The sequence below is a fragment of the Anomaloglossus baeobatrachus genome (genome assembly GCF_048569485.1).
Source record: "Anomaloglossus baeobatrachus isolate aAnoBae1 chromosome 5 unlocalized genomic scaffold, aAnoBae1.hap1 SUPER_5_unloc_9, whole genome shotgun sequence".
Lineage (NCBI taxonomy): Eukaryota > Metazoa > Chordata > Amphibia > Anura > Aromobatidae > Anomaloglossus > Anomaloglossus baeobatrachus.
Window position 1 is genome coordinate 452,588 of NW_027441813.1, and position 25,825 is coordinate 478,412.

Genomic DNA, 25,825 nt, shown 5'->3' on the forward strand with positions numbered 1-25,825 from the left:
TGCGGCTCTGCAGGTGGAGGTAGGTGCAGGGTATTATATATCTAGTGTGCGGCTCTGCAGGTGGAGGTAGGTGCAGGGTATTATATATCTAGTGTGCGGCTCTGCAGGTGGAGGTAGGTGCAGGGTATTATATATCTGGTGTGCGGCTCTGCAGGTGGAGGTAGGTGCAGGGTATTATATATCTAGTGTGCGGCTCTGCAGGTGGAGGTAGGTGCAGGGTATTATATATCTAGTGTGCGGCTCTGCAGGTGGAGGTAGGTGCAGGTTATTATATATCTAGTGTGCGGCTCTGCAGGTGGAGGTAGGTGCAGGGTATTATATATCTAGTGTGCGGCTCTGCAGGTGGAGGTAGGTGCAGGGTATTATATATCTAGTGTGCGGCTCTGCAGGTGGAGGTAGGTGCAGGGTATTATATATCTAGTGTGCGGCTCTGCAGGTGGAGGTAGGTGCAGGGTATTATATATCTAGTGTGCGGCTCTGCAGGAGGAGGTAGGTGCAGGGTATTATATATCTAGTGTGCGGCTCTGCAGGTGGAGGTAGGTGCAGGGTATTATATATCTAGTGTGCGGCTCTGCAGGTGGAGGTAGGTGCAGGGTATTATATATCTAGTGTGCGGCTCTGCAGGTGGAGGTAGGTGCAGGGTATTATATATCTAGTGTGCGGCTCTGCAGGTGGAGGTAGGTGCAGGGTATTATATATCTAGTGTGCGGCTCTGCAGGTGGAGGTAGGTGCAGGGTATTATATATCTAGTGTGCGGCTCTGCAGGTGGAGGTAGGTGCAGGGTATTATATATCTAGTGTGCGGCTCTGCAGGTGGAGGTAGGTGCAGGGTATTATATATCTAGTGTGCGGCTCTGCAGGTGGAGGTAGGTGCAGGGTATTATATATCTAGTGTGCGGCTCTGCAGGTGGAGGTAGGTGCAGGGTATTATATATCTAGTGTGCGGCTCTGCAGGTGGAGGTAGGTGCAGGGTATTATATATCTAGTGTGCGGCTCTGCAGGAGGAGGTAGGTGCAGGGTATTATATATCTAGTGTGCGGCTCTGCAGGTGGAGGTAGGTGCAGGGTATTATATATCTAGTGTGCGGCTCTGCAGGTGGAGGTAGGTGCAGGGTATTATATATCTAGTGTGCGGCTCTGCAGGTGGAGGTAGGTGCAGGGTATTATATATCTAGTGTGCGGCTCTGCAGGTGGAGGTAGGTGCAGGGTATTATATATCTAGTGTGCGGCTCTGCAGGTGGAGGTAGGTGCAGGGTATTATATATCTAGTGTGCGGCTCTGCAGGTGGAGGTAGGTGCAGGGTATTATATATCTAGTGTGCGGCTCTGCAGGAGGAGGTAGGTGCAGGGTATTATATATCTAGTGTGCGGCTCTGCAGGTGGAGGTAGGTGCAGGGTATTATATATCTAGTGTGCGGCTCTGCAGGTGGAGGTAGGTGCAGGGTATTATATATCTAGTGTGCGGCTCTGCAGGTGGAGGTAGGTGCAGGGTATTATATATCTAGTGTGCGGCTCTGCAGGTGGAGGTAGGTGCAGGGTATTATATATCTAGTGTGCGGCTCTGCAGGAGGAGGTAGGTGCAGGGTATTATATATCTAGTGTGCGGCTCTGCAGGAGGAGGTAGGTGCAGGGTATTATATATCTAGTGTGCGGCTCTGCAGGTGGAGGTAGGTGCAGGGTATTATATATCTAGTGTGCGGCTCTGCAGGTGGAGGTAGGTGCAGGGTATTATATATCTAGTGTGCGGCTCTGCAGGTGGAGGTAGGTGCAGGGTATTATATATCTAGTGTGCGGCTCTGCAGGTGGAGGTAGGTGCAGGTTATTATATATCTAGTGTGCGGCTCTGCAGGAGGAGGTAGGTGCAGGGTATTATATATCTAGTGTGCGGCTCTGCAGGTGGAGGTAGGTGCAGGGTATTATATATCTAGTGTGCGGCTCTGCAGGTGGAGGTAGGTGCAGGGTATTATATATCTAGTGTGCGGCTCTGCAGGTGGAGGTAGGTGCAGGGTATTATATATCTAGTGTGCGGCTCTGCAGGTGGAGGTAGGTGCAGGGTATTATATATCTAGTGTGCGGCTCTGCAGGTGGAGGTAGGTGCAGGGTATTATATATCTAGTGTGCGGCTCTGCAGGTGGAGGTAGGTGCAGGGTATTATATATCTAGTGTGCGGCTCTGCAGGTGGAGGTAGGTGCAGGGTATTATATATCTAGTGTGCGGCTCTGCAGGTGGAGGTAGGTGCAGGGTATTATATATCTAGTGTGCGGCTCTGCAGGTGGAGGTAGGTGCAGGGTATTATATATCTAGTGTGCGGCTCTGCAGGTGGAGGTAGGTGCAGGGTATTATATATCTAGTGTGCGGCTCTGCAGGTGGAGGTAGGTGCAGGTTATTATATATCTAGTGTGCGGCTCTGCAGGTGGAGGTAGGTGCAGGGTATTATATATCTAGTGTGCGGCTCTGCAGGTGGAGGTAGGTGCAGGGTATTATATATCTAGTGTGCGGCTCTGCAGGTGGAGGTAGGTGCAGGGTATTATATATCTAGTGTGCGGCTCTGCAGGTGGAGGTAGGTGCAGGGTATTATATATCTAGTGTGCGGCTCTGCAGGTGGAGGTAGGTGCAGAGTCTCTAGTATTTTGGAGGTCATCATTAACCCCTTCATGTCTTGACTATTTTCAACTTAAACCAGTTCAGGACCAGTTTCCCGCTATTCCTGACCGGCTCATTTACATTCAGTTTAACCCCTTAGGGATGAAGCCAGTTTTGTATTTCATGAATCGGCCATTTTTTCCAATTCTGACCGGTGTCACTTTCACACCAAAAAGTGGACCCCACGGTTTGTTCCCCACTTTCTTGTGAGTGCGCTGATACCCCACATGTGATCACAAACCTCTATTTGGACAAATGGGAGGAGCCGGACAGAAGAAGCAATATTTACATTTTGGAAAGCATATTTGGCAGAAATAGATTGCGGGCATCATGTAACATTTGCAGGGCCCCTAAAGTACCTAAACAGCAGAAACCCCCCCAAGTGACCCTAGTTAGGAAATCTAGATCCTTCAAGGAATTTATCTAGGGGTATATTGAGCATTTTGAACTCACAGGCACTTCACAGAATTTGATAACATTAGGTCGTCATATTGAAAATTTTCAATTTTCAAATTTCTCACTTTTTCAAAAGGAAACACCAAAAAGTGGACCCCACAGTTTATCCAAATTTTTATGAGCTCAGTGAAACCCCACATGTGGCCAAAACCCTCTATTTGGACAAACAGGAGGGCTCGGGATGGAAGAAGCAGCATGTGAATTTTGGAAAAGTTTAAATAAATTGCAGGCACCATGTCGCATTTGCAGGGCCTCTAAAGTACCTATACAGTAGAAACCCCCCCCAAGTGACCCCATTTTGGACACTAGCCCACTCAAGGATTTTATTCAAGGGTTTAGTGAGCAGGTATTTCACAAAAATGTTGTTGTAGTGGCAAATTTTACTTTTAGGCTGTGTGCCTACTTCCAATTCAGTAACACTGCATCTAGGACGCAATGTCAACCCTTCTGCAGAGATGCGAGTGTTGTCCACAGGAGAATGCAGCTGCCCGTGCCCACGATCTGGGTTCAGGCCGCTGCGGACTTTATTCTCCCTGCGAAGAACACTCTCATCTCCACAGCATAAACTGACATCCTGCGTCTCAGGAAGCCGCGCCGCTGGTCAGTTTATGCTGCAGATAAAAGCAGCACAGTGGGCAGGAGATTTCTAAACTTCCCTCCACTGCGCTTGTACTGCACAACATCGCAGTCAAAACACTCTGCATCCAAACCACTGCAAATCCTGATCGTGGGCACACAGTTTAGAAAGCTAGAATGGATAGATGGATGGATAAATAGATGTCAAACACATATATAATGTCCCACCCCCCTGCATATTCTAAGCTGGCACCCTTTAGTAACTTTCATGTGGCATTAAAGGGTGTTTAACCTTGTATTTATCCCCAAAAAATAAATAATTAAAACAAAAAAACCAACAAAACAGCTAGCGTAAAGCAGACGTCTGGCAGACCACAGCTGGCAGCTTCATCTTGGCTGGTAATCCAAAATGGAGGTCTCCCCATGCTGTTTTTTTTTTTTTAATTATTTATAAATAATTAAAAAAAAAGTGTGGTCCCGCCCAAAATGGATTTCCAGCCAAGGTAAAGCGGACAGCTGTGGTCTGGTACTCTCAGGGTGGAAAAACGCATGGTTATTTGGCCCTTCCCAGCCTAAAAATAGTAGGCCGCAGCCGTCCAGAAGTGGCGCATCCGTTAGATGCGCTAATCCTGACACTTCGCACGTCTCTTCCCGTTTCCCTGGTGTGGTGTCAAATGGGGTAATAAATGGGGATGTTGGGGTTAGGATTAATGATGTCAATGGCATCTTTTAGATACCCGACAGCATGAACCTAGTCAGTAGTAAAAAAAAAAAAAAGATTTTCTCACATTCCCTCCTTCATCAATTTTTTTAAAAGAAAAAAAAATCCGGTCCACCGTAATCCATTTTGGAGGTCCCACGACGACTCTGGACCTTCCACAATATGGGGGCACACTCAGAGAACGTATCCCCCATTTTCTGGAAGTGCAAAGCCTCCATGTGAGGAGTGTGGTTGCAGAAATGCTGCACTCACACTCCTCGGGTCCACAGCACGGCAGTGTGAGCTGCAGTAAGCTCAGCTTCACTACTAGCAGGGAGCCGGCTGAGAGCCGCTCTGCACATGTGGCCAGGATCTTCTGAGAAGGAAGAGGAGGGATCGTGGGGGATCGTCACTGCAGGAGGTAACTGGAGCCCGGGGATTGACAGGGGGTGACCTGGCAGGACATGGGGAGAACTTTGATGTCGCATCTAACATGTCAGATGTGACAGAACTCAGGATGAGCGCAGCGTGCGCGCCGGACATTTTAGATGAGTGGGTGGGACTGGAGGGGCACTTTGGCCACACCAGAGAACCGAGGGAGGCGACTTATCTCCCTACTGACATGATGGATTATGCCAGGTGGAAGATAAATCATTTTTTTCGGCCTCAATCGTGATCTTCAGGGTTTGAGCTATCCCCGGGTAGCTGAAACCACGGAGATTTCGCGATGCTGGGGGGCGGTAAACACGTTATTTCTTGCTGCCGTTTTAAAACGGTAGATCAGAATAAGTACCGTTTTCTGCCGCCGTTTTAATCCGTAAGGCTGTCATAAAGGGGTTAAAGATCTGTGAAAATCTTATTCCTTGTTCGGATATTCAAGTAAATGTTGCATCTTTTCTCGTGATTTCCTCGGCTTCATTTTCTGTTGTCGTCTTTATTGCTTCTTTGCTTTCATGACAAGGCTGAAGTCTGTTTCTTATTCGGCAATTTTTTTTTTTTTTATCGTTTTTTTAGCAACAAAAATAAAAAATGAGAACAATATAATCCCCTGCAGTGCGGAGCCCGGATGTGAATACACTGAAAAGCAACACAAATGATAAATCTGGCACAAAAATGGGCATCAAAGTGGCTCCGAAGGGTGTTGTGGAAAGGGTTAAATGACGTTGGGCCACTGATCTATATAGGTAAAGCCATAATAATGTGAGAATAGACTGAAATCAGAGAACAATGGCGGCTTTCCCTTTGTGATTACTTATTAATGCCAGAAACCCATTTACATCAGCCGGAAGAGAACTTTACAGAACTCCAGTTACTTATTCACGTCTGTAAAATTGGATATTTGCTCACTTTGGTGCCAGTTCTGATGCCCAGAACCCATTTGGGCCGGGCTGGAGTGACCTGAATCTGATGTGAGACATCACTATATAATGGTGGTGTCAGATTAGTAGCCCAAGGTCATTTAACCCTTTCAAAAATACCCTCCGGTGCCCACTTTGATGGCCATTTTTGTGCCCGTTTTATAGTTTTTGTAGCTGCTGTTAAGTGTATTCACATCCGGGCTCCTCGCTGTATTGTACTTTATAATTGGGATTATTTTACGTTTGTTGTTAAACCTGTAAAAAGAAAATTAAGAAAAAAATCCAAATAATAAACCATCTTCAGCCCTGAATAAGAAACTGACCAATAAGAAACCAACTTCAGGATCGAGTTTTTATTGCTGATGTTGAGCGATACTGGTGGGAAAATAAGGGAAATGTCTGTTATTACCACATATATACCCTGCCCCCCACAGTGACTGACAGCCGCTCAGCATTAGAACCTGCTGTCAGTCAGTGCTAAGAGCGCGTATACAACCACTGATTACTGTATACTGAGCGGTGACTAAGCCTCATCGGGGCCATCCCTATGACTGAAAGCCGTACACTGTCCTATTATGTTCATGATCACATGTAAATATGTCTTAGCTATTTTGTAACACTTATTATTTTGTATATATGGCTGATTTGTACCTGGTCTGGGCTAAAAACAGAGATTTGGATTCACAGTGGTATTTTCCTATTTTTCACATATTCCAAGGAGGGGGGTCAGTTCTGTATTTAAGTATTTTTAATTTTCTTCTTAGCAGTGACCACATGACCTCTGTGTATTGGGGAGGAAGCACAGTCAGCTCTTTCCACCTTGAAAATAAGACATACCCGGAAAATAAGCCCTAGTAGGATTTTTGGGGCTTTTTTTGACTATACTGTAATTCAAATATAAACCCTACTCTAAAAATAAGCCTTAAGCTTTACACGTTTAAATTAAACGTACGATCGCATTTGCGATCGCACCCGCCCTCATCGTTTGTGCGGTACGGGCAATTTGTTGCCTTTGTCGCACAATGCTGTATCCCCTGTCACACGTACTTACCTTCCATACGACCTCTCTGTAGGCGGCGAACATCCACTTCCTGAAGGGGGAGGGACGTTCAGCGTCACAGCGACGTCGCACAGGGGCCGTCAAATAGAAGCAGAGGGGCAGAGATGAGCAGGAAGTAAACATCCCGCCCACCTCCTTCCTTCAGCATTGCCGGCGGCCGCAGGTAAGCTGTCTTCATCGTTCCTGAGGTGTCACACGGAGCCATGTGTGCTGCCTCTGGAACATTGAACAACCGGACGTTCAAATTTTAGAAAATGAACGACGTGTATGCGATCAACGTTTTTGCGTACAATCGCAGTCGCACGTAGGTGTCACACGCAACTACAACACTAACGATGCCGGATGTGCGTCACTTACGACGTGACCCCGCCGACACATCGTTAGATATATTGTAGCGTGTACAGCCCGCTTTAGTAGCGTTTCCATAGGGAAGTGTCCAAGCCTCTAAAAAAGTTAAAGAATACAGCAGGACTCTTCATCAAAGAAAGCAGACACCCCCCAAAAGAAAGCAGACCGACCACCCCAAAACAAAAATCGAACTTACCAGACCCCAAACAATTACAGATGGTAAATACCGATGGTGGATGGGCTCTCACACAGAGATCTGTGTCGCTGTCGGGTCCCTCACCATTCCTGCTGCATTGCACCGCAGAGCTGTGTATACAGTGACAGAGAAGGCAGAGGCAGTAATAAACTGTCGGTGCCTTATGTAAAGATGGACGGATTTCCTCTCCTGTGCAACATGTTTGCGTATAGATGCTCTGCTATGTAATGACATTGTAGAACATCACTGCAGAGTAGGAGTCAGATGATCCCCATGTTTAACCCCTTCACCCCCGGCCGATTTTTTTCGGGGGTTTTTATTGTTTTTTTCGCTCCCCTTCTTCTGAGAGACGTAACTTTTTTATTTTTCAGTCAATTTTGCCATGTGGGGCTTGTTTTTTTGCGGAATAAGTTTTACTCCTGAAACCATGAGTTTTACCATATAATTTACTGGGACACAGCAAAAAAATTCCAAATGCAGAAAAATTACAAAAAAAGTGTGATTGCACGATTGTTTTTGAGATATTTTATTCTCTGTGTGTTCACTACATAGAAAATCTGATGTGTCGCTGTGATGCCTGAGGTCGGTACAAGGTCGTAGACATCAAACATGGATAGGTTTACTTTTATCTAAGGGGTTAAAAAAATCTGAAGTTTCTCTAAAAAAAAACTGGCGCACATTTTGTGCCATTTTCTACAACCCATAGCATTCTCATGATCTATGGCCCAGTGACGGCTTATTTTTTGTGTCTCAAGCAGAAGTTTTTAGGCTATGTGCGCACTTACCGGATTTTGCCGCGGATTTTCCGCGGATTTGCTGCATGTTTCGCTGCAGAAAATGTTCATAACATCTCTGCAGTGAATCACCAGCAAATCCTATGGAGAAAAAAAATCCTGTGTGTACTAGGCGGATTTTGACAGCTGCATGTTTTGCTGCGGGAATCACGCAGCAAAAACAAGTGCATGTCACTTCTTTTCCGCACATCGCTGCGGAATTTCACTCCATTGACTCCAATGTTAATCGTGAAATCCCGCAGGGAATAACGCAGGCAGCAAATTCTGTGCGTTTCACTGCGTTTTCCTGCGCTTTTCCCTGCGGTATTTCGCGGTTTACCTCCGGTAATGTACATCACCTGTCTGCGGTTTTGCAGGGAAGTGATGTCATTACAGGAAGAGGAAGCCGTGCAGAGAGTAAACACACACAGTCTAGATCACAAACACAGACACAGACACAGAACACATAGACACAGACACATAGAACACACATAGAAAGCAAACGGAAATATAGAAAAAAAACCACGTGGGCTCCGCTGCATATTTACCGTCCAGCCGAGGTAAGCACACAGCGGCGGCCCGGTATTCTCAGGCTGGGGAGGGAGAGGGGCAGGGTTAATGTCCCCCGCCTCACTCCCCCTCCCGCAGCCGAGAATATCAGCCACAGCTGCCCTGGCACTGTCGCATCCATTATGCGGCAGCACCGGAGTGTCCCCCGGCTCTTCCTGCCGCCATGTAGCAGTGGCAGCAAGGTAATACAAGGGGTTAATGGTGGTGGATCACCGCCATTAACTCCAGGCTTGATCATGGCAGCGTCTATGTGACAGCTGACATGATCAACCCGTAAGTAAAGTGAATAAAACACAGACACCGAAAAATCCTTTATTTTAAATAAAACAAACAAGCCTCGTTCACCATTTTATTAACCCCTCCCGTACCAAAGCTCCGGCGTAATCCACAGGTCCTGCGCTGCTTACATCCAGCCTCGACTGTCACAGACACAGGCTGAATGAAAGCAGCAGACAGCAGAGGTAATTACCGGTCATTTCCCACGGCCGGTAATGTGAACTCACTGCCGACCGTGGGAGATGCAGCGATCTGTCCTCTATCTATCTATCCCTCTATCTGTCTGTCTATCTATCCCTCTATCTGTCTGTCTATCTATCTATCCCTCTATCTATTCTTCTGTCTATCTATCTACTATCTCAGAATTAAATGACTTTTTTTTTTTTTTTCAATGTGCTTTATTGCATTGAATGCAATAAAGCACATCCCAACCCGCACGCGTCAAAACCGCGGCAATACCGCGAACAATACCGCGGTGAAACCGCGGCAAACCGCATGCGGTTTTCGGGTGCGGTTTGCCGCGGTTTTTTACCGCGGGTGCGGTAATCTTTAAGAGCATGCGGAATTTTCTCAAGAAAATTCCATTTCCCAGTGCGCACAGAGCCTAAATGGTACCGTTTTTTGCGCAGATACTACAGTTTGATCACCTGTTATCGCATTTTGCGCAAAATTTACGGCGACCAAAATATGTAATTTTAGCATTTGGCATTCCTTTGGCACTATGTTGTTTATTAATTAGGTTAATTGATTTTATATTTTGTTAGATCAGGCATTTCTGAACACGGCAATACCAAATGTGTGTATATTTTTAATTTTTTTAACCGTTTAATTGTCAATGGGGTGAAAGGAGCGTGATTTCAACTTATAGGTTTTGTTTGTTTTTTTTTAATTTTTGAAAACTTTTTTTAACTTTTTTTTTTTATTTTACTAGTTGCCCTAGGGGGCTATAAGGATCAGCAGTCTGATTGCTTATTTATTTCTCCCGATCAGAGCAGCACCGGTCAGATTGGGAAAAATACTCATCTCCTGTAACCTGCAGTACTTGGCTGCTTGTTACAGGACCTAAGTCATGTGAGCTACAGGAGTCATCATATTACCCTGTACTACCATGACAACCATCGGATCCACGTGATCAGGTCACGTGACTTCCAGTGGAGGCCTATGAGTAAAGTTATGGCAATTGCGATTATACTGAGGCTGTCACAGTTTGACAGCGCCATTTAAGGGGTTAATAGGCATGGGCAGATCGCGGATCTGCTGGTACCTGCTAGGCACACATCTCAGCTGTACAAATCAGCTGAGATGTGCGCCTATCTCCGCCGGCTGCCAGCAGCAGCGAGAGGGAATAAACACTGACTGCTAGGACATCATTTTACTGCCCGCGGTCATTAAGGGGTTAAAGTCTACGAGCTCCAAAACCAGTTTAGAATATCTAAACTTTGTTATTTACATAACTTTTCTAATTTAGGAGTGAAATATAATGTGGGCACATTTTGTAATTGGGTTGATTTTCACTATTTTGCTGCCTTCATACAAGAAATGGGTGGTAAATTGTGCGACAGCGAGTGCACAGATCCGTACGCCATGTGTGGGCCCCTCTTCTTCTGTTAGAAACAAGAACACATCGAATCTTAATTCCATTGTCCTGTTCTTAACCGAAAAACTGGGAAATGTTTTGTTTTTGCTCTTTTCTATTTTCCTACTCTTATTCCAGGAGCAATTACTCCTTTTATTTTTCCATTCACATTGCCATATGAAGGATTGTGTTTTTTTTTTATAAAGATACCGTATTTTTCGGACCATAAGACGCACTTTTTTCCCCCCAAATGTTGGGGGAAAGTGGGGGGGTGTCTTATGGTCTGAATATAGGGCTGCGGGGAATGAGGGGGCTGCGGTGGAGCGGGTCATCGGGGGCACGAGCAGGCTGTAGCAGCCTGCCATGACCATGTGGACCCGCTCATTAAATATGCACACCCATCGTCCCGCCCATCATCTCTCAGCGCTGAAGCCGGAGCTGACAGGTGGGCGGGGTGATGGGCGAGGGATAAACAGCCGGCCCGCATGATCACCCCTGGCAACTGCAGACTGGAGTGATCATGTGCGGCTGTATTCACTGCCCCCGAACATCATCATCAGTGCGGGGGGCAGTGAATCAGTACACATTACTCACCGTTCCTCTGCAGCATCACGATCTGCTCCTGTCTGTGCCGGTCAGCTGACTTGCGTGGAGACTAGCGGCACGCATAGCGATGACGTCATCGCTGTGCGCACATGTCCACACGCAGCCGCCGGCACAGACAGGAGGAGATCGCGATGCTGCAGGGGAACGGGGACGGCTCCACTCAGCGGCGCAGCCGCTGACATAGATGGTAAGAGGAGCGGTGCTGCAGGGAGAGAGGTGAGGTAAGGTCACTATGAACGTTTATTTTTTTTGCCACAGGATGCGGCCATACACCAGGATGATGGGGGTATATGAGCAGGATAGGGGTTTATTATGAGCAGCATGGGGAGTATATGAGCAGCATGGGGAGTATATGAGCAGCATGGGGAGTATATGAGCAGGATAGGGGTTTATTATGAGCAGCATGGGGAGTATATGAGCAGCATGGGGAGTATATGAGCAGCATGGGGAGTATATGAGCAGGATGGGGACTATATGAGCAGGATGGGGAGTATATGAGCAGGATGGGGAGTATATGAGCAGGATGGGGAGTATATGAGCAGGATGGGGAGTATATGAGCAGGATGGGGAGTATATGAGCAGGATGGGGAGTATATGAGCAGGATGGGGAGTATATGAGCAGGATGGGGAGTATATGAGCAGCATGGGGAGTATATGAGCAGGCTGGGGAGTATATGAGCAGGCTGGGGAGTATATGAGCAGGCTGGGGAGTATATGAGCAGCATGGGGAGTATATGAGCAGCATGGAGAGTATATGAGCAGCATGGGGAGTATATGAGCAGTGTAATGCTGCCACCAGGGGGAGCCAGAGCTCTGTAGCATAATACACTACACAGAGCAATGAGAACCAGGAAGTGAATTCACAGCGTTCTCATGCATTATCTCAAAGCACAGCTGAGAAGCAGAGCTGCAGAGCATGCAAGGAATAGTCACACAGGCTGGGTCAAACACCGTACGGGCAGAAGCAGGACCGGAGGGACGAGCAAAAGCGGAGTCAAAGTCAGGCCAAGGTCAGTACCGTAGGAAGCAACCGAGTGGGGAAATAGGAGAGGGGACAGAGGACAGGAGGGATGACCAGGGGACAGAACACAGACAAGGGCACGAGGGCACAGGAACAGACAGATCAGGATATCACAAACAGGACCAGCAATCACAGGCAAAGCAGTGCTAAACTTATAGCCGGCACTGATTCACTGGAAATGCCAGCTTTTAAGGTATCTAGGGTCTGGAAGTGAGGCTCGAGAGAAGGCTCCGCCCCCTAGCCATGTGGACAGGGAGGCGAACCATGACAGTACCCCCTCCTCAAGAAGGGGCCACCGGACCCCCAGGCTTCCCAGGATACTTCCGGTGGAAAGCCGCAATTAACCGATCGGCCCAAACGGATCGAGCCGGCACCCATGAGCTGTCCTCCGGACCGTAACCCTTCCAATGGATCAGATACTGGAGGGAACGACGAACCCAACGAGAATCGATAATACGCTGGATCTCGTACTCCTCCTTACCGTCCACCAATATCGGAGCTGGAGGAGTTTGAGAACCCACCACCGATGGAACAAATGGCTTAAGCAAGGAGGTATGAAATACGTTAGGAATACGCAAGGTCTGGGGCAGTTGCAACCGAAAGGCCACCGGGTTGATCACTTCGATGATCTCATAGGGACCTATAAACTTAGGACCCAACTTAGCAGATGGAACCCTAAGCCTAATATTCCGAGTGGACAGCCACACTTTGTCCCCCACCCGAAAGTGGGGTCCCAGAGAACGGCGTTTGTCCGCTTGGCATTTCTGGGACTGTTGAGCCGTCTCGATGCACCGTTGTACCTCCTTCCACACCTTCCCCTGATGCTGAACGACGGACTCGGCCCCTGGACACCCCGAATCCACTCTAGAGAAGGTCCCGAAGTGAGGGTGAAACCCGTAATTACAGAAGAAGGGAGAAGTTCCTGTAGACTGATGGACTCTGCTATTGAATGCAAACTCCACAAGGGGCAAAAACATACACCAATCCTCCTGCTGAGCAGAAACCAAGCACCGCAGGATTTGCTCAAGGGTCTGATTCGTCCTTTCTGTCTGCCCATTGGACTCGGGATGATAGGCGGACGAGAAGGACAACTCAAGTCCCAACCGCCTGCACAAGGCCCTCCAAAACCAAGAAATGAATTGTACCCCCCTGTCAGACACAATATTCAGGGGCAACCCATGTAACCGAACCACCTGGTCAATAAAGTGGTTGGCAAGGGCCGCAGCATTAGGTAGACCGGAGAGGGGAACAAAATGTGCCTGTTTACTAAAACGATCCACCACCACCCAGATCACAGTCATACCATTTGAGACAGGGAGGTCCGTAATGAAATCCATGGACAAGTGGGTCCATGGTCTTTCAGGAACAGGTAATGGAATCAGTTCCCCAGCCGGCCGGTTACGACATACCTTAGCACGGGCACATGTAGCACAGGCAGACACAAACCGAGCAACATCTGAGTGAAGAGATGGCCACCAAAACAGTCGAGCAACAGCCCTGAGAGTGGCTGTAATTCCAGGATGGCCGCTGAGTACGGACTCCTGGAACTCTTGAAGTACCCGTAACCGGAGGTGCAAAGGGACAAACAGTTTAGTGTCTGGAGCGGAAGATGGCGCTGAGGACTGGGCCTCCCTGACCTCAGCCTCCAACTCGGATGACAAGGCAGCGACCACCACCCCTCGCGGAAGAATGGAGGAAGGAGGCTCTGGAGGTGACACCGGGTCCAAACTATGGGACAGTGCATCTGCCCTCACGTTTTTAGACTCCGGACGAAAAGTAATACAAAAATGGAATCTAGAAAAAAAAAGAGCCCACCTCGCTTGTTGAGGCGTCAATCTCTTGGCGGACTCAATATACGCGAGGTTTTTATGATCGGTGATGACAGTAATACGGTGAACAGCACCCTCCAAAAAATGCCTCCATTCTTCAAATGCCAATTTTACTGCCAATAATTCATGGTTACCTACATCATAGTTCCTCTCAGCCGGAGTGAATTTCTTGGAGAAGAACGCACATGGTCGCAGATTAGTCAGAGTAGCAGGGCCCTGAGAGAGAACAGCTCCCACCCCCACCTCTGAGGCGTCCACCTCCACAATAAACGGCGCCTCGAGGTCAGGCTGTACCAGGACCGGGGTGGACATGAACCGGTCCTTTAGCTCAAGAAAGGTCTGGACAGCCATTTGCGACCAGTTCTGCAGATCCGCCCCTTTCCGTGTAAGGTCAGTCAATGGCTTGGCAATTTGAGAAAACCCTTTAATGAACCGTATTTAATAATTTGTGGAACCCAAAAAGCGTTGTAGCGCCTTGATATCCCTGGGTTGCACCCAATCCACGATAGCCTGCACCTTTCCTGGGTCAATTTTAAACCCATCACGAGAAAGGAGTAACCCAAGAAAGGCTATTTCCTGAACAGAGAAAACACATTTTTCAAGCTTGGCAAACAGATGGTTATCACGTAATCTCTGTAATACTGAGCGAACATGCATAATATGCGTATCTCTATCGGCAGAATAAATCAAAATGTCATCGAGATAGATGACCACAAAACGACCAAGAAAATCAGAAAAGATATCATTGATGAAATTTTGAAACACCGCAGGGGCATTTGTTAGACCAAAAGGCATCACCAAATTCTCGAATAACCCCTCTGACGTCAGAAAGGCCGTTTTCCACTCATCCCCTTCTCTAATACGGATAAGATTATAGGCCCCCCTGAGATCTAGTTTGGTAAACCACCGGGCTTCAGAGAGTTGGTTGTAGAGATCAGGGATGAGTGGAAGCGGATACGTGTTTTTCACAGTAATTTTTTTCAATTCTCGGAAATCGAGACATGGCCTTAATCCTCCGTCCTTCTTCTTTACAAAAAAGAACCCAGCGGCCACAGGGGAAGAAGAAGGACGGATATGCCCTTTACGTATACTATCAGATATGTATGATTTCATAGCAGCCCTTTCTGGACCCAAGAGGTGATATAAACGGGCCTTGGGCAATTTGGTATTGGGAAGCAAATCGATGGCACAGTCATATGGGCGATGAGGCGGCAAAACCTCAGCCTCTGTTTCCGAGAATACGTCTCCGTAGTCCCTCAGGTATTCCGGAAGACCCTCAGGACTTACGGAGAACACAGGTACAGATTGTAAACACCTTTTATGACAAGCAGGACTCCATTTGACTATGGTACGACACTCCCAATCAATAACGGGATTATGTAACATCAACCATGGATGCCCCAACACTAATCCAGCAGGGAGATTGGCCATTACAAAACAAGAAATAGTTTCAGAATGCAGAGACCCGATCATAAGAGTAAATTTTTCTGTAGCAAACCGAATGAGGTTTTGAGGCAGCGGTGTTTTATCAATTGCCAGGAGTTGAATGGGTCCTTCTAACCTCACTGTCTTTAACTCTAATCTTTGGACCAACTCAGAGTCAATGAAGTTCATAGCGGACCCACAGTCAACAAAGGCAGTAGCAGACCAGACCGACTCCTTGACCCGGAGGTCGACATTCAGAAGTATCTTATTGGAGGAGAGGAAAGGTACCTGATAGTCTGGGCAACCTCCTCGACCATTACCCAGACTTAGAAGTTTCCCGACGACTGTTTAGCGGAGGGGCAAGCCGGGCAGTCTTTCCTCCAGTGTCCATGGTGTCCACAATAGAAGCACAGCTTGAGATCCCGGCGTCTTCTCCTCTTCTTCCCATCTGGACTGATGGCTCCAACTTCCATCTGTTCCATAGCCGGCAAAGAAGGTGCCCTGGGTAGAGGGGGCGGAATCTCACGCATGGTGCCCCTTCTTTCCCGTAATCTGCGGTCCATACGAACTTCCTCCGTCATCGCATCATCCAAGGTGCTGGGAGGAGGGTGCAGAGCCAAAGCGTCTTTCAGGGAGTCCAAAAGACCTCTCCGGAATTGGCACTTGAGTGCAGAATCATTCCATCGTAAATCGGTGGACCACTGCCGAAACTCTGAACAATATAGCTCAGCAGTGTGATTTCCCTGAGTGAGACACATGATCCTGTCCTCAGCCACCCGTACACGGTCTGGTTCGTCATATATCACCCCGAGGGAGTCAAAGAAGAGGTCAACCAAATGCCGTTCTGGGGCCGAAGGGGGTAGGGAAAACGCCCAGGTCTGGGAACCCCCTCTAAGTAACGACATGATGATCCCCACCCGCTGGGTCTCATTCCCCGAGGACCGAGGCCGGAGAGTGAAGAGAAGCCTGCAACTCTCCCTAAATGTCCGAAATAGGTTTTTCTCCCCCGAGAATTTATCGGGGAGCATCACCGTGGGTTCGGGGGAGGTCAGTTGGACATCAGTGGGACTATGCTGTCCTACGGTTTGTGAGGTAGCTGCCACTGAGGTGGCCCTCGCAGAAGCGGAGACCTCACTCTGCAGCATATTGTGTGAAGCTACCAGGGTGCAATGCTCTGCAGCCAAATCCTGCACCAGCTGCGTAAGGTTGGCTACTTTCTCGCACAAGGTACTGAGTGGATCCATTACAGTTTTTTATGCTGTAAAGTTGGATCCCACTACCAAGAAATAAATGTCTTTTTTTTTTTTTTTTTTCCCTATGGGAGATAAAGCCTATAGAGGCCGGCTATACTGTAATGCTGCCACCAGGGGGAGCCAGAGCTCTGTAGCATAATACACTACACAGAGCAATGAGAACCAGGAAGTGAATTCACAGCGTTCTCATGCATTACCTCAAAACACAGCTGAGAAGCAGAGCTGCAGAGCATGCAAGGAATAGTCACACAGGCTGGGTCAAACACCGTACGGGCAGAAGCAGGACCGGAGGGACGAGCAAAAGCGGAGTCAAAGTCAGGCCAAGGTCAGTACCGTAGGAAGCAACCGAGTGGGGAAATAGGAGAGGGGACAGAGGACAGGAGGGATGACCAGGGGACAGAACACAGACAAGGGCACGGGGGCACAGGAACAGACAGATCAGGATATCACTCACATGACCAGCAATCACAGGCAAAGCAGTGCTAAGCTTATAGCCGGCACTGATTCACTGAAAATGCCAGGTTTTAAGGCATCCAGGGTCTGGAAGTGAGGCTCGAGAGAAGGCTCCGCCCCCTAGCCATGTGGACAGGGAGGTGAACCATGACAAGCAGGCTGGGGAGTATATGAGCAGGCTGGGGGGTATATGAGCAGCATGGGGAGTATATGAGCAGCATGGGGAGTATATGAGCAGCATGGGGAGTATATGAGCAGCATGGGGAGTATATGAGCAGCATGGGGAGTATATGAGCTGCATGGGGAGTATATGAGCAGCATGGGGAGTACATGAGCAGCATGGGGAGTACATGAGCAGCATGGGGAGTACATGAGCAGCATGGGGAGTATATGAGCAGCATGGGGAGTATATGATCAGCATGGGGAGTATATGAGCAGCATGGGGAGTATATGAGCAGGATGGGAGTATATGAGCAGGATGGGAGTATATGAGCAGGATGGGAGTATATGAGCAGCATGGGGAGTATATGTGCAGCATGGGGAGTATATGTGCAGCATGGGGAGTATATGAGCAGCTTGGGGAGTATATAAGCAGGATGGGGAGTATATGAGCAGCATCGGGAGTATATGGGGAGTATATGAGCAGGACATTACCCCATAACAGTGTCAGCAGCAGATCCTCTCCCCATAAGTGTGTCATGACCACATTTTTTGCTTGAACTTTTATTTTCCTATTTTCCTCCTCTAAAACCAGCGTGCGTCTTATGGTCCGGTGTGTCTTATAGTCCGAAAAATATGGTTATGTACTACTTTTATCGGTCGGTTTTACTACTTGCATATCACATTTCATGTTGAATTTTTTTCCCTACCCAAATGATATCTCACTTCCCTTATTATAATAATAATAATAATATTTATTCATTTATATCACTTATCTCCATTAATTTTACATATCGGCTCATCTCTTTCCCATTCAGGGCCTTATAATATCGGATCCTCTCAGTGGAGATCTTCTATATAAGAGAATTCTCCTGATTGCCCCGTGAAGGATGGATAATGACAGGGACAAGATGGCGGAGAGGATATTACACCTCACCCTAGAGATCCTCTTCCGGCTTACTGGAGAGGTGAGAGATTCTGATGACGTCACATTACATCATTCTTATCTATGGGAATAACAGATGGACAGAACTGGAGAGGTGAGGACTCTGGAAATGTCTGGAGTGAGATTTATTACTGTGTCTCTCCATAACCAGGATTACACAGTAGTGAAGAAGACCTCTAGTGAGCGCTGTCAGGCCCCTGTGTCTGAGGGATGGGGAAGACCCCTGAGCCCAATCACGGGGTCTCCACCTCACCCCCCGATACATGAGGACATCAATGACCAGAAGATCCTAGAACTCACTTACAAGATGATTGAGCTGCTGACTGGAGAGGTGACACTGCTGGGAATGCTGGGACATTATACAGTAATGCTATGAAGGGATCGGGGGTGACGGTATCCTTGTATGTGTCAGGTTCCTATAAGGTGTCAGGACGTCACCGTCTATTTCTCCATGGAGGAGTGGGAGTATTTAGAAGGACACAAAGATCTGTACAAGGACGTCATGATGGAGGTTCCCCAGCCCCTCGCATCACCAGGTAATAGACAGAACAAAATACACACGGCCTATAATTATCTGTATGTAAGGAATGAATTCAGTCCCTGTATGTGTCTCCTCCAGTTCTATCCAGTAAGAGGACAACACCAGAGAGATGTCCCTGTCCTCTTTTCCCACAGGACTGTAAACAAGAAGACCCCGATGTTCCTCATGATCATCAGGTAGATGGAGAGAAGGAGCCATGAAATCTCCCTATGATGTGTAGACGGCTGTGAAGGTCTTGTGCTCAGTCTTGTTTTATCCTCCAGTATTATATGTGTTATACTTGTGTAATGAGAGCGGTGGAGATGGCAGGATTAGAGCTGATCATAGATGGAACTTCTCCATCTGTCTGTGACTTTTACAATATTTGTTTCAGGGTGAAGATCTGCCCCATATTAATACTACAGAGACATATGTGAGGGGTGATGAGCGGAGTAAAGAGGAGATTCGTACAGATAACCGCCCAGGTGAGTAGTGACCACTAAATGCAGAGAAGTCACAGATTCCTCTCAGTCACCGGCTGTGGCTGCTTTATCAGGGTTGTAGTCTGGCCATATCAAATGGCCACCATTCTTCTGCTAGACCACCACATGCTCCTCCACCCAAAACTGTCCCCATTATTTTGGGCATTGGACGTTCTTCTGTTGTAGTGAGATCTGTATCAGCCAGATCTTACAGGTAGGATCCACCCTATCACCTGAAATTAGAAAACATTGACCCTTAGCTGCCCAGATCTCTAATCTGTAAAGCAAAATGACAGCGTACGTAGAAAGTGCAGACAACTTAGAAAATCATGGGAAGAAGAATCTAATCTGTATGGTGGACCCCTAAGAGAAAGCGGAGGGTAATGATGCTTGTGACCTCCTAGATTCTTAGTTTGGTGCCGTGTTCACCAGGTGAATAAAGATTGATTGCTCTCAGTGGGAGAAACAAAATAATAATCTTGTAGTTGATGAAGAGACCTCAGTAGTCTGGAAAGCTTGCTTTGTAACATCATTTATTTTATTTTTGTTCTCCATTAATAAGTATCATAACTACAAGATTCTTATTGTTTCTACCACTGAGAGCAATGACTCCATCTTCCTAGAATCTCGGCCTCTTATTGATAGATCTTCCTTCTCTCCCTTCTGATGAATGTGCTGATAGGGGCGTTTATATCCAGAGTTCAGCACAGGGTAACTGTAACATATGAGGGAGGTTAGAATTACCCCACAGTGGGTACATAGAGACCGGGCAGCCCACACACAGGTTTTCTAAAATTTAACACCTTCACCCCTGGGGAATTTTAGTTTTTCACCCTTTAACTTCCAAGAAGCATAGCTTTTTTATTTTTCCGTCAACATAGACATATCAGGGATTTTTTTTTTGCCTGATGAGTTGTACTTTTGAACTACACTATTCATTTTATCAGATAGTGTACTGAAAAATGGGGAAAAAATTCCAAGTGCAGTGAAATTGCAAAAAAAAGTGCAATTACACGATTGTTTTTTATTTACCATGTTCATTATAAGTTCACATGTTCAGCCTCTAATGGTGAGAATAGGACTGTGCTGAGAGGTAGCCACCAGATGCTATGCCAAAGAGTCTTTGTACTGTGTTGGCTGACCGCAGGGTTCTACGATTGGATACTGACAGTCACAGATGTGGTCGGGTGCAGACGGGATGGCTGGTGTAAGCAGGTGCAGCAGATATAGTAGGCAGAGCTGGTATAGATAGATGCAGGAGGTATGGCAGACACAGCTGGCATAGATAGATGCAGCATCTAGAGTGGATGCTAGGAAACACACGTGTTAACACACACAGCATACGACTCAGCAAGCAGCACGGTAACTCGCAACTATCAACGCATCTCTAAGGATAAACCACATTGCCCAAGCACGTCCCATAGGGGGAGGATGCCTTAAATACCTATTACCTCTTAACCATAGGTTGGGAGGAACTTCCGGGTTAGGTGCACGCTGGCCCTTTAAGAATATATGAGCGTGAGCTAAGCGCAGTCCTAGGAGACCTACCCCGGGAAAAGGTGCAGGACAGTGCGGGGACGCTGGTAACAGCGTTACAACCTATTTTATAAAATATATCTTTAAATTTGTATATATTATTGAAGATAACTTTTATTCTTGACAGATGACTGTACCAGGAGATTAGAGGCACAACTGACATCTTCAATTTTTAAATCAGATGACCTTGATATCATACAAGATATAACTGAAGTGAATGACTCTATTCCAGATATATCATCTTCCCTTTACAGCAAAGATTTATTATCTGATTTTATTAAACAAGTCCTACCTTCTGATTCATCACAGACTATTAAGAAATATAAATGTCACAAAAGCAGCATTAAAAATCAAAGTGCTCTTACAGCAAATAAGCCATTTTCAACTTCAGAATATCAAAAAATTAATAACAAAAATGACAGAGAGGAGAAAAGAATTTCTTCAGAATCTGTTAGTTACCAGATAACTCACACAGGGGAAAAGCCATTTGCATGTTTAGAATGTGGGAAATGTTTTGCGCATAAATCACATTTTGTTACACATAAGAGAACTCACACAGGGGAGAAACCATATTTATGTTCAGAATGTGGGAAATGTTTTGCACATAAAACAACTCTTGTTACACATCAGAGAACTCACACAGGGGAGAAGCCTTTTTCATGTTCAGAATGCAGGAAATGTTTTGCAGATCAATCAGGTCTTGTTAGACATCAGATAACTCACACAGGGGAGAAGCCTTTTTCATGTTCAGAATGTGGGAGATATTTTAACCTAAAATCAAATCTTCTTACACACCAGACAATTCACAAAGGGGAGAAGCCTTTTTCATGTTCAGAATGCAGGAAATGTTTTGCAAATCAATCAGGTCTTGTTAAACATCAGAGAACTCACACAGGGGAGAAGCCTTTTTCATGTTCAGAATGCAGGAAATGTTTTGCAGATCAATCATGTTTTGTTAAACATCAGAGAACTCACACAGGGGAGAAGCCTTTTTCATGTTCAGAATGTGGGAGATGTTTTACCCAAACATCAAGCCTTGCAAGTCACCAAAGAATTCACACAGGGGAGAAGCCTTTTTCATGTTCAGAATGCAGGAAATGTTTTGCAAATCAATCAGGTCTTGTTAAACATCAGAGAACTCACACAGGGGAGAAGCCTTTTTCATGTTCAGAATGTGGGAAATGTTTTGCAGATCAATCAGCTTTTGTTAGACATCAGAGAACTCACACAGGGGAGAAGCCTTTTTCATGTTCAGAGTGTGGGAGAAGTTTTACAGAAACATCAAGTCTTGCAAGACACAAAAGAATTCACACAGGGGAGAAACCCTTGACATGGGTAGAATGAGGGAAATATTTTGCACACAAATGGATTCTTTTTAAACATCACAAATCTTAAAAGTGTAGAAGTCATTATCATACCTAGAAGGTCAGAACTGTTTTACTTGAAAATTATAATTTGTTGACCTCTAAGAACAATTCACATGGGTTACTTGAAGCCTTTTGAAGTAGAGGTAATTTAAACATCTAATGCAATTTTTGACTTCCCCACTATCTCCTCTCCTTGGTATTGGTGGAAAAGGTGGGGTGAAGGGAATCACTCTTTTTTTTTTTTTTTTATTGGATATTTCTATTACATTCTTAGAAACCCGTATCCCTTATTTAAGCCTTGCTACTTGGGAAGAGAGCGGCATTTCTAAATTTGCAGCTATTTATAGAGAGTCTCAGTTAACGTCCTTTTCGGAGATGGTTGAGAAATTTTGATTACATTGAAGCTGTATTTATCAATACCTCCAAGTGAGACATCTTAGTACAGGACCTGATATTGGGTACAATTCACCTCCTCTTGATCTACATAGACTTTTTCAAAAGAGGAATATAATATTAAAGGGGTCTCAATGTTATATAGTTTTTTAAGCTCCCCATTGGAAGATCTGAAGTTGTCATACGTGATAAAATGGGAGCAAGAGCTGAAAACATTCTTCCCTCAACAATGGTGGGCGCCTCGGAATAGACTTATAGGACCTCCGCTTGTATAAATCACCTAGAACAAATTATATAAATTCATACAAGGTGGTATCTGTTTTCAGGCAAAATGGCTCTGATGATCCCTGATTACTCCCCATTCTGTTGGACAGCCTGTCTTCAAAAAGGCACGCTGGGGCATGTATGGTGGTCCTGTCCTAAAGTTATGGTATTTTGGGAGCAGGTGTTTGTTCTAATTTCATCTGTAACTGGTGTTCGTGTAATTATGGATGATCCACTAGCAATCCTGAATGTAGGACTTGATAACTTCCCCTAAAATGTGAAACCTGTTATTGCTGATATACTTACCTCGGCCAGACGATGTCAGGCTATAAAGTGGAAATTCCCTTCAGTTCCCTCGGTTGAGGAACTTGTCAGGAAAATGAATCCTCATTTTCATTATGAGTTTACACTTGGCTTTAATGTAGAGAGAAGAAAACGAATTCCAAAAATTGGGGAATTTTCATTACATACTATTTGTCCCACGGGATTTTGCTGTATTTGTATTATTGACTCCTACCTATAGAATAGACCGAATTGGTGTCTTCCCCTTCCCCCTTTCTTTTTTTTCATCTTTTTTTTCTTTTTCTTTTTCCTTATTTTGCTTTGTGGTGGTGGTGGTTAATATTATCGTAGTGTTACTTCGATTGTAATATGTATCGATTGTTTTGTGAAAAATTGAAATAAAATATATATTGGAAAAAAAATTCACATGTGGAGAAAATATAAATTTGACAAATTGAACAAGAAAACACAAACGTGACAGTGAAAGTAAACGAATGGAAAGCACGTTAGAAGTTACATTAGAATTATACATGCAGTTACTAATAGACGTCTGTTTTCTAAAAATCAAATAAAGCAATATTCCATGTGCATCTAACATTTCACATTGTTATATTTTTATTTTCCTATCGCCACGACAGCACCCACTTGAGAGAGGGGTCCGCCCCTTAAGGACGGGAAACCTACAGATAAAAAAGGGCGGTCCCTCTCCCTCAACAGTTAGTTTCCTGTCCTGATGGATCGGAACCTATAGGTGTGACGACATGGACTCTCATGGGTTAAAGTTTCTTAAAATTCAGCCAGACGTCATTGTTCTTCTGTGTGCTATCTCATGTTTGCTTAGCTATTGTTCTCCAGACTTTTCCAGTAACCATTGTATTGTAGTTGTGTATTGCTAATGTGATTACCTTAGTAGCCATTGTTGAGTCTGTGACTTGTAGACTCCATGTAGATAGCTTCAGTCTTTCTATGCACATCATTTGGATGAACATTGTCCATGCAGCTTGAGATTCATCCAATGGGAGAGGCGCTCTTGTCCAACCAATCGATGAGGACACAGTGTATCTAAGTGGAAGGCTGTGGCTATAAAAAGGACTTCTTTAAGCCACCAGGTTGTTGATGGATGCTGATGGATCCAGTCTAAGCTCTTTGGAGCTGACTAGAGGATCAGGATATCTTATGGCTTCAATCTAGGGACTCTGGTTCCGGTTGGAGACCATATCCACAGTCTAGGGATTTCGACCCCGGCTGCCAGGATTGTAACATCAAACCAGGACTACCTAAGGAGGACACTCAGGTTGGGACCGTTCAGTCACCTGTTACAGACTTTGCAGACCTCAGACAGCTTCCTCAATCTGGCATTATTCCTTTCTCGGTGGGTGCCAGCCAAATGCGGGGTGCTGCTAGATTGGAGTAAGCGGCCCTGGAACCTCTGAGGCAAGGACATTCTAAATCAATGATGAGCCAGCGGAAGGGTGATACTCTGTTGCCTGTTACATTTGTGTGTTTTGCTGGTTATGTATTATGTGCCGTTAATTGTTTGGGGATCCAATAAAGTCTAATTATTGTGGTTCCCTCACCCTGTGTTGTCTGAGTAGTGTTACGCCCACGGTTAAGGAGGCCGGCGTTCAGTTGGGATGAGCCCTGAGCCACACTGTCTTTCTAAAGGCGGCGGGTTTTAGTGGACGAGAGCACCCACTGAGCCCCGTGTCTCCACAATTGGTGGCAGCAGTGGGATACTACTCAGCCTAGTTTACCCAGGGGAGCTGCAGCGGACTGGTGTTTTCGGACACCGTCCAGGGCTCAACAACCAGGGAGGCACATAAGCATACCCAGCAGGCCATAGGGGAGGCATTCAGGTTTCGGACGCTGCCATGTCCAACCCCACCAGCTCAGCCATGGGACAAGGACAAGAGAGGAGTTACGACCGCTGCAGTAAATGGATGCTACAGGATCTGTGCCAGAGGCGAAAGATTATCTACTGGAACGCTGAGACTCGGTCAGACTTGATCCAGAAATTAGTCCGTTGGGATGCCCAGAATGATGCAGAGGACGATGAGGATCCCGCTGATATTGACCCAGAGGATTTAAACTATGTGCCACATTATGGATCTATTGACAATCGGGAATCAACTTTGTCCAAAATGGCCCAAGCCACAGCGTTGTTGGATGCATTGGGGCCTAGATCCTCAAGAGAAGAGAGGGCTTATGTTCTCGAATATGTTTATGGGATTCCAGCTGCAGTACTGCTAACACCAGCTGGTCGAGAAGGATGGTCCCGCTACCCAGCAGAAGCTGCGCCAAAACAAAGGACTACAAACAGGGCCTGTGACTCGCCCAATCTATGGCGCTGTTATACATGTGGGCGCCATGGACATATAGATAAAGATTGTCTCCAAAACCGAGGCCGCATGCTTGGAGCCCATCTACCAGTCCAGCCGGTCAAGAGCCAGGGACTACGAGACACTGGTTCCTCCATTACCCTGGTAAGCCCAGTTATTGTTTCCCCAGAAGACCCTGTACCAGATTCCCAATTATCCATCTCCCTGGCTGAGGGCCAGCGCTCAGACATTCCTCTGGACCTGGACATACCTAAGGACCGACCAGGGAGAGGACGAGGTGGAGCTCGTGGACAGCCTCCCCACACCTGGTATTTTGGGGAGCAACCAGGAAGTGATCGAGGTGGGGATTGTGAACAGCCGCCCCATACCTGTCATTGTGGAGACTGACCAGAGCAAGGCTGATGTGGAGCTTATGGACACC

The 25,825-nt window shown here is 46.4% G+C and overlaps 1 protein-coding gene across 1 annotated transcript in view; it reads left to right on the forward strand.

The window, feature by feature from the left end:
* Positions 1-23,724, forward strand: part of LOC142259336 (uncharacterized) — a 53,737-nt gene extending 30,013 nt beyond the window's left edge. The window contains exons 5-8 of the mRNA XM_075331801.1: positions 18,661-18,757; positions 18,841-18,938; positions 19,136-19,226; positions 20,887-23,724. Coding sequence (XP_075187916.1) covers positions 18,661-18,757; positions 18,841-18,938; positions 19,136-19,226; positions 20,887-22,103 — 1,503 coding nt within the window. The 3' untranslated portion in view covers positions 22,104-23,724. The remainder of the gene's footprint in view (positions 1-18,660; positions 18,758-18,840; positions 18,939-19,135; positions 19,227-20,886) is intronic.
* Positions 23,725-25,825: the final 2,101 nt, after the last annotated feature.